The 8,025-nt window shown below is 54.2% G+C and overlaps 1 protein-coding gene across 1 annotated transcript in view; it reads left to right on the top strand.

The window, feature by feature from the left end:
- The window catches only part of P2RX5 (purinergic receptor P2X 5), a 19,444-nt gene that overhangs the window by 4,507 nt on the left and 6,912 nt on the right, over positions 1 to 8,025 (top strand). Inside the window, exons 2-10 of the mRNA XM_024736143.1 lie at positions 3,495 to 3,853; positions 4,489 to 4,560; positions 4,846 to 4,921; positions 5,008 to 5,104; positions 5,363 to 5,443; positions 5,687 to 5,825; positions 6,288 to 6,424; positions 6,881 to 6,974; positions 7,124 to 7,189. Of these exons, the coding sequence (XP_024591911.1) occupies positions 3,495 to 3,853; positions 4,489 to 4,560; positions 4,846 to 4,921; positions 5,008 to 5,104; positions 5,363 to 5,443; positions 5,687 to 5,825; positions 6,288 to 6,424; positions 6,881 to 6,974; positions 7,124 to 7,189 (1,121 nt within the window). The remainder of the gene's footprint in view (positions 1 to 3,494; positions 3,854 to 4,488; positions 4,561 to 4,845; positions 4,922 to 5,007; positions 5,105 to 5,362; positions 5,444 to 5,686; positions 5,826 to 6,287; positions 6,425 to 6,880; positions 6,975 to 7,123; positions 7,190 to 8,025) is intronic.

The following is an 8,025-nucleotide window of genomic DNA, read 5'->3' as shown; positions in this document are numbered from 1 at the left end:
GGAGCTGGGGGTGCCCTGTGATTGGGCTCTGGGACCCTGCTCGGGAAGGCGGCCCTTCTTGTACCGTTGGGCTTAAGGGTGGGGGGTAAGAAGGGAGCCCTCAACTCCCCAGCGGCTCTTGAGGTGATGAGATGCGCCGGGGTTCCTGGGGTCCCCCCATTTGTGAGGCTTTCCGTGGGCAGTTCTTTTTTCCAGGGCTGGGGCCGCCAGTGCTAGGGCTTTGGGAAGGGGGCGAGGCTGCAGGGGCTTGGGCTGCAGCTGTCATGGCAGCCTCCCTGGGCCCTAGCCCGGGCTGGCCCAGGCCGGCCCCCGGTGGCTTATTTATAGTCACTGAGCTCAGTGCCAGTCTCCCGGCAGGGGCAACTCAGGAGCCGGGCATGTCCCAGAACTCCCTTCTGGCTGGCTCGCCCCACCTGCGGCTGGCCTCTCTGGGGGTCCTGCCCCAAAACCCTCTACGATCCCTGGCACCCAGCTCTCCTGTCTGCCCCCCTCCCCCGCCCTGCAGGAGCTGGCACCATCAACTGAGGGGCAGCTCCTTGGGGTCAGCCAGGCACTGTTCAGAGGCCTCACCCCCAAGCAGGGAGTGGACAGGCGGAGAGGAAATGACACCAGACAACTGGGATGCGGATGTGCCTCTTTTATTCCTTCAGTTTAATGCTGTTGAGTCCCTCCTACTTCCTGACTTGGGGAGCAGTAGAGGCTCCTCCAGGGAGGGCAGCCCTGACCTCACCTCACTCCCACCCGGAGGCTGGGCTTCATCCCCGAGCTTCATCCCTAAGACACCTGGCTGCCCCCCACCTGAGGGCCTTCTGTCTTACTGCTCCTCAGCCAGGCTTCCCTTTCCTCCCCCACGTCGTTAGCGCCCACTCATCCTTCACACCTGGGTTCTCGCATGCTCCTCCCCAGAATTCCCACAATGTAATTACGTGCTTATTCAGGGGATCATTTGCTTAACGTTCCTGCTGACTGCCCTTGTCAGCCTGGGGATGCCATGAGGGCGGGCCTGCCTGGTATCCCCTAACTGCTTAGGGGACAGGTGTGAAATGAACGAGTGAATGAATGGTTGTTGTTCCTTGAGTATTTGCTGAGTGTTTCTGTCCAGGCCAGGCCCAGTGTGTCGCTACTAAAATGGCTGGTTGGCTCAAGGGTCACAACCCTCTCAGAGGTCCTTGGAGATGGGACAGCCTAGGGCCCCAGGACATGCCAGCTCTGCCCCCAGAGATGAGGGTGGAAGCATCCTGGTTGCTGCCTGGGAGAGGCAGGGCATCCCACAGCACTGCTGCAGGACCTCAGGAAGGTGGCTTCCTGCCCTCTTCTGGCTGCAGTTTTCCCAACTTTACCAAGGGGGTTTGACCTGGACAATCTCTAATTAACAGTAACCTCAGTAATAAGTTGATGTTATATTCATTGAGCTCCTCCTCTGTGCCTGGCACTCGCTGTGCTAAGCCATTTACGTGTGCCGTCTCATTAAAAAAATTTTTTTTATATTTTGATGTAATTTATACTCAGAAAAGTTTTAAGAGTAGTACAGTTTTTTTAATGCCCTTCACCTAGATTCCTCAAATGTTAACATTTTACTACATTTGTGTTTTCCTTATCCCTTTCTCTTTCTATGTGTGTGTATACATGTGCAACTTTTTTCTGTTGAGTAGGTTGCAGGCATGATGTCTCTTGATTCCTAAATTCTTCCATGGGTATTTCTTAAAAACAAGGAATCTCTTATTTAATGAAGTAAAAGCATGAAAATTCGGGAATTAACATAAAAATATTATCATCTAAGCAATAGACCTTTTGTAAATTGTCCCCAAAATTACCTTTATAGGAAAAGAAAATCCGAAATCATGCCTTGTGTTCAGTTGTCATGTCTCCTTTAATCTGGAATCACTCCTGAGTCTGTCTTTGTATCTTATGACACTGACATTTTTTGGAGAGTGCAGGATCTTTTAAAAACCATTTTTAAATTGAGGTAAAACTCACATAGCATGTAGTTCATCATTTCAACCATGTTAAATTACACAATTCAGTGGGTTTTAGTACATTCACAATGTTGTACAACCATCACCACTGTCTAATTCCAGGACGTTTCCATCACCCCCAAAAGAAGCCTGTGTCTATTAACAGTCATTTGCAATTCTCCCCTACCACCATCCCTCCCTTGGTAACCACTAATCTACTTTTTGTCTCTATAGCCCATTCTGGACATTTCATATAAATCAGATCATTACAACATGTGGCCTTTTTTTGTCTGGCTTCTTTCACTTAGCATAATGTTTTCAAGATTTATACATACTGTAGCCTGTGTCAGAAAATTATTCCTTTAATTGCTGAATAATACCTCATTGTATGGATACACCACATTTTGCTTATGCATTCATCTGCTGGACATTTGGATTGTTTCTACTTTTTGGCTATTAGGAATAATGCTGCTAAGAACATTCATGTGTAAGTTTTCGTGTGGATATATGATTTCAATTATCTTGGTTATATACTGAGGAGTGGAATTGCTGGGTCATATAGTAACCTTTGGAGCAACTACCCAACTGCTTTCCACAGCACCTACACCTTTTCACATTCCCACCAGCAAGTACCAGTTTTTCTGCATCCTCACCAACACTTGTTATTTCCCATTTTTTGGATTACAGCTGTCTTACTGGGTGTGAAGTACTATCTCACTGTGTTTTTTGATTTGCATTTCCTGACTAAAGATGTTGCACATCTTTTCACGGGCTTATTGGCCATTTGTATGTCTTTCTTGGAGAAATATCTATTCAAATCCTTAGCCCATATTTAAATTGGATTACTTGTCTTTTTTATTGTTGAGTTGTAAGACTTCTTTGTATATTCTGGGTACTAGACCCTTATCAGTTATGTGAGTCACAAATATCTTCTCCCATTCTCTGGGTTGTCTTTTCACTTTGTTGATAGTTTTTTTTTTTTTTTTTTTTTTTTTTTTGCCACTCTTCATCGCGGTGCGCGGACCTCTCACCGTCGCAGCCTCTCGTTAAGGAGCACAGGCTCCAGACGCGCAGGCTCAGTAGTTGTGGCTCACGGGCCTAGTTGCTCTGTGGCATGTGGGATCCTCCCAGACCAGGGCTCGAACCCGTGTCTCCTGCATTAGCAGGCAGATTCTCAACAACTGCGCCACCAGGGAAGCCCCGATAGTGTCCTTTGATGCACAAAAAAGTTCTTAATTTGGATCAAGTCCAACTTACTATTTCTTCTTTTGTTGCTTGTGTTTTGGGTGTCAAAGAGTACAGGATTTTGCACTCTAATTTTGTAGAATCCCCCGCAATTTGGATCTGTCTGAGGTCTCCTCATGGTAAGTTCCAGGTTGTGCACCATGTCCTTTAACCATCCTCACCCCTCTGGAAGGAGGTGCACTTAGCCCTGTGTTGACCCCCAGAGTTCATTGGCTCACCCGCGGTCACATGGCAAGTGTGGGTCGAGCCGGTTTCATCCCAAGCTTGCCCAGCTGCAGGGCCTTGGCTCCTGAGAGCAGCAGCCTCTCGCTTCTGGGGTTGCTTGTCACCTCTGCTGCTTGCAGGACTGGCTTTCAGGCGGCAGAGGGAGTTGTGACTCCTGCCCAGGAACTGGTGGGAAAGGTGGAGCCCCAAGCCTGACCCCTCCACACCCTGGGGGCCTGAGGAAACTTCCTGAGGGCAGCAATGAGGCTGACGCCCACCTGCTTGCCCCTCCCTGCAGTTGGGTGTTCCTGGTGAAGAAGTGTTACCAAGACACGGACACATCCCTGCAGAGCAGCATCATCACCAAAGTCAAGGGTGTGACCTTCACCAACACCTCAGAGCTTGGGGAGCGGCTCTGGGATGTTGCCGACTATGTCATCCCACCCCAGGTCTGAGCCCCACCCAGCACAAGGGCCCAGGCTGGCAGGGTCTGGATCCGGGTGGGTGACATGGGAAAGTGCTTGGGGAGCCAGGGACCTCCATTCACTGTCTCCCTTGGCCTGGGATGGCTGCAGGGTTTGCAGATAGACTCTGCCCAGGTCCTTTACCCCATGCCAAACCCCAGCCCTCCCCAACTGTGCCTTACGGGGCTGCTCTGTTCCCATGAAACCCTGAGTCTGTTGAAACCAAATGGGACCCAGAGAACTTCCAGGTCAGTGTGAGTCAGGTGGCCTGGCACCGAGAGCCCTGCCCTTATATTGGCCACTGTCCCTGGGAGCAGTTCCCTGTGCCGGGGCCGGGCCATCTCATCACTGCCCCTTCTCCTCTCTCCCCTCCTGTATCTCAGCTTGGACCCTGGGGGCTGAGGTCAGAATGGTTTGGGGTTGTGGGCATGGAAGAGACCCCTCTAAGCATACCTGCTCTGGGATTCCGAGGTCAGTAGGCTCGTGGGTGGGATCCACTGATTCGTGGCCTCAGTGTCTGCAACACCCATGCAGAGATCCCACCACCTGCCAGGCAGCCCCGGGAAGGGGGGACCCCAGATGGCAGGAGGGGGTTCCTCAACCTCCCTCTGGTTTCTCAGGGAGAGAATGTCTTCTTTGTAATCACCAACCTGGTCGTGACCCCCAACCAGCGGCAGGAAACCTGTGCTGAGGTGCGTCTTGGTGCAGAGAGCTGGGGAGGGGGTGGGAGAGCTGCCAGCAGTACTTGGGGTCCACCCCTCTCCTGAGGCAGGGGTGTCGACCCCCTCCAAGGGCCCTGCGGGATGTGTGCACCAGCGTGCATACCTGCATTATTCAGGGGAGAAGCAGGTTCTCAAGGGGTGAGCAGCCACAGGCAAGGGAGGAACCCCTGGCCTCACCCTGGGATGGGACCTGGTTCTGAGAAGGGGTCCCTGCAAGCACCTGCCCCCCGCCAGGCACCCTTTCTCTCCTGGCAGAGTGAAAGCATTCCGGATGCCTTGTGCTATGAGGACAGCGACTGCCCTCCTGGGGAGCCTGTTGTGGCTGGAAATGGTGAGGCCTGGAGTAGACACGGCTGGGGGCAGAAGGGGAGTTGGAACCAGGAGGTTCCTGGCATTGTCCTTCTCCCACCCCTGCAGGAGTGAGGACTGGCCGCTGCCTGTGGGCGGGGAGTGAGCAAAAGGGCACCTGTGAGATCTTCGCCTGGTGCCCGGTGGAGACAAAGTCCAGGCCAGCGTGAGTGGCTGTAACCTCGGGACCCTGAGGAGTTACCCAGTCCTGGGCAGCGGGTCCCAGCCCAATGGTGGAGACGTGTCCTGGGGGAGAAGCCAGGGCACCCCACAAAGGCCCCAGGACCACCCCGACATGATCAAATTGACTGTCCTTTGCAAAGGCTCCAGGGCACCCAGGGAGCACACAGGCTTCAGCCTCCGCACAGGCATGGAGGGGGCGGGGTAGGGCCTCCTGAGCAGACTGTCCTGCCTTGGTTTTCAGAAAGCCACTCCTGGGAGAAGCTGAAGACTTCACTGTTTACATAAAGAACTTCATTCGTTTCCCCAAATTCAACTTCTCCAAGTACGTGGGCCCGTGTGTATGGGACACTGTGTGGAATGACCCACCGGGTGATGAGGGGGCACCCTTTCCCGTGCAGTGGCGGCAGGGCTGTGTCCTTTCGTACTGGAGGATGTTGGGGGGTGGGAAAGCAGTCAGGATCTGAGGGTCTTTAGTCAAGGGCTCAGTGTGGGTCACGCCCGGTTTCTGGCCTGGGAACAGCGAGTCTCACCTTCCTTTCACTGGCTCTTCATGGCCTCCACCCAGGACAAATGTGCTGGACACCACAGACAGAGCTTTCCTGAAGTCCTGTAAATTTGGCCCCAAGGACCCCTACTGTCCCATCTTCCGACTTGGGTCTGTGGTCAGCTGGACGGGGAGCAGCTTCCAGGAGATAGCTGTGCAGGTGGGTGGTGGGGCTGGCCGGCTCTGGGCTTGAGCTCTGCAGTGAGGAGGGGGTGTGGAGGAGGACCCACGCGATGGGGTGGCCCTACAGTCACCTGCCCATGGACTGTCTTAGAATTAGCTGTGCTGCACACTTGCACCTGCGTCTGGCTCTGAGTCCAGGGGCATCAGCTGAAACCGAGCCAGGAGCCTCACTGGCACCCTGGCTGTGGTGTGAGGTGCCAGTAGGTGCTCGCTCGGGTCATTCATTCCCTTCTCCCTGGAGCATGAAGCAGGAGGATATGGGCTGTTAGCGACGCACTTTTCTCAGTCACCCCAGAGGTGTGAACCCTGGGCCTTCTTCCCTCCCAGAAGGATGCTCCAGTGGGGCCAACCCCCTGCCTGAGCTCTCCACGAAGAGCTGGTCTGTGACTTGTATCTCCAGAAAGTTCTGTGCACTGATTCTTGTCTCTTTTGCATCAAGGGTGGTGTGATAGGAATTCAGATTGAATGGGACTGTGATCTTGATAGAGCTCCCTCTGAATGTTACCCTCGCTATTATTTTAACCGTCTGGACAACAGATTTTCAGAAAACTCTCTTTCTTCTGGGTACAACTTCAGGTAACTGGGGCTAAGTCTGCCACCTTATGACCCTCTCCACGTTTCGTGTCCTTGCCTGGGTGCCAGCGCTATGACACCCCTTCCTGGGGGTGGGTGTCAGAGTGGGAGGTACAGGGAGGCTGCCAGGGGGCCTCTGGGAGAGAAGCATCGGCCATGGCTCTGGACTTGCCCTGAAGCTGAGGCCTGGGTCAGGCCCATCAGTGCCTTGGTGGTCCGGGTTGGCCCAGCAGTCGTGGGAAAGCCCTTGCCTCTTGGGGAGCGTCTGGCAAGAACTTCAAAGATCTGAACGGACCTTTTATGTCACGTCATTAAGGGGGTCTCCAACCTTTCCTGGGCCTGCTGAATGCCAGGGTCCTGGCGTGGGGGGATTATAAACCTCCAAGGTAGTGGAGCCTGTGTTGCCAAACAGGGAAGACACAGGTAGGCCGAGGGCTCCCCAAGCCGTGTCTCCCCCAGGTTTGCCAAGTATTACCGAGACGCAGCTGGGGTGGAGCTCCGCACGCTGTTTAAAGCCTACGGGATCCGCTTTGATGTGATGGTGAACGGCAAGGTGTGTGGGTGAGGCTCCCCTTCTGAAGCTGGGTAGGTCCTGCGAGGGTGGGGCATGCTGGGGGGACCCCATGTTGGCTCTGGGGGAGTCCCTGGGTATCCCGCTGTCCTGCTGCCTTCCTCACCCCACCTTGTCTCTCTGTGCTCCAGGCAGGGAAGTTCAACATCATCCCCACAGTCATCAACATGGGCTCAGGGGTGGCGCTCATGGGTGTGGTGAGTACCTCTCCCCCACCCCCTTTACCCTCTGAGCACCCGCGGGGGCGGGCAGCAGGGACACTGCCCCACGGGAGTTGTCCCAGTGCTCCAGAAAGAACCAGAACTGGGGAGGTGAGTGCGGATGGGGGTGAAGGGCGGAGGGCTCTCTGGGACTTCACACCCCTCCAGCAGCCCCCAGGTGGCCGTGACTACCTGGGTTTCTTTCCAGAGCCAGAGAGGCTTCTGCCTGTGGCTCTGCAGCTGAGGGGGGTTCTCTGGGATCCTGCGCAGCCTTGTCTCCACTTCTGCTAAAGAGAGGCAGGATCCGGCTATACACAGGGCTTCTCAGTCGCAGCCCTGTTGACACGTAGGGCCAGATCACATTTTTTGTGGGGTGACTGTGTGCATTGTAGAGTGTCTGACAGCATCCTCGGCCTCTACCCACCAGACGCCAGCAGCACCTTCCCCCACAGTTGTGACGGCCAATAATGTCTCCAGACGTTGCCAAACTGCCCCCCCGGTTGTGAATCACGGGGCTGAAAAATGAGAGGCAGGGAAGTCGGGCTGTAGTCCAGGTCTGTCCCTTCAGTTGGGCAGAGGGGCCACCGGAGAGGAAGTAACAGCTGGAGGGCAGGGAAAGGCTTCCTCTGGATCTTTCATGCCCCTTTGTTTTTCTGGAAGTTTTTAAAAGTGGATGAAAGTGGGCACCAAGGGCCTCCTCTTAACTGCAGCAACATTGTTGGGGAGCCCTGCACGTTTACATAGGTAACTTCCCGAGACAGGGGCCACCTTCAGACATCACTTTCTTATGATGGGGGTAAATCAGAACACAGGCATCTGGGAACACAGTTGTG

This window comes from Neophocaena asiaeorientalis, unplaced genomic scaffold, assembly GCF_003031525.2.
Source record: "Neophocaena asiaeorientalis asiaeorientalis breed wild unplaced genomic scaffold, Neophocaena_asiaeorientalis_V1.1 scaffold129, whole genome shotgun sequence".
Lineage (NCBI taxonomy): Eukaryota > Metazoa > Chordata > Mammalia > Artiodactyla > Phocoenidae > Neophocaena > Neophocaena asiaeorientalis.
Note: the sequence above shows the minus strand (reverse complement) of the source record. Positions and strands in the feature narration are given on the sequence as shown.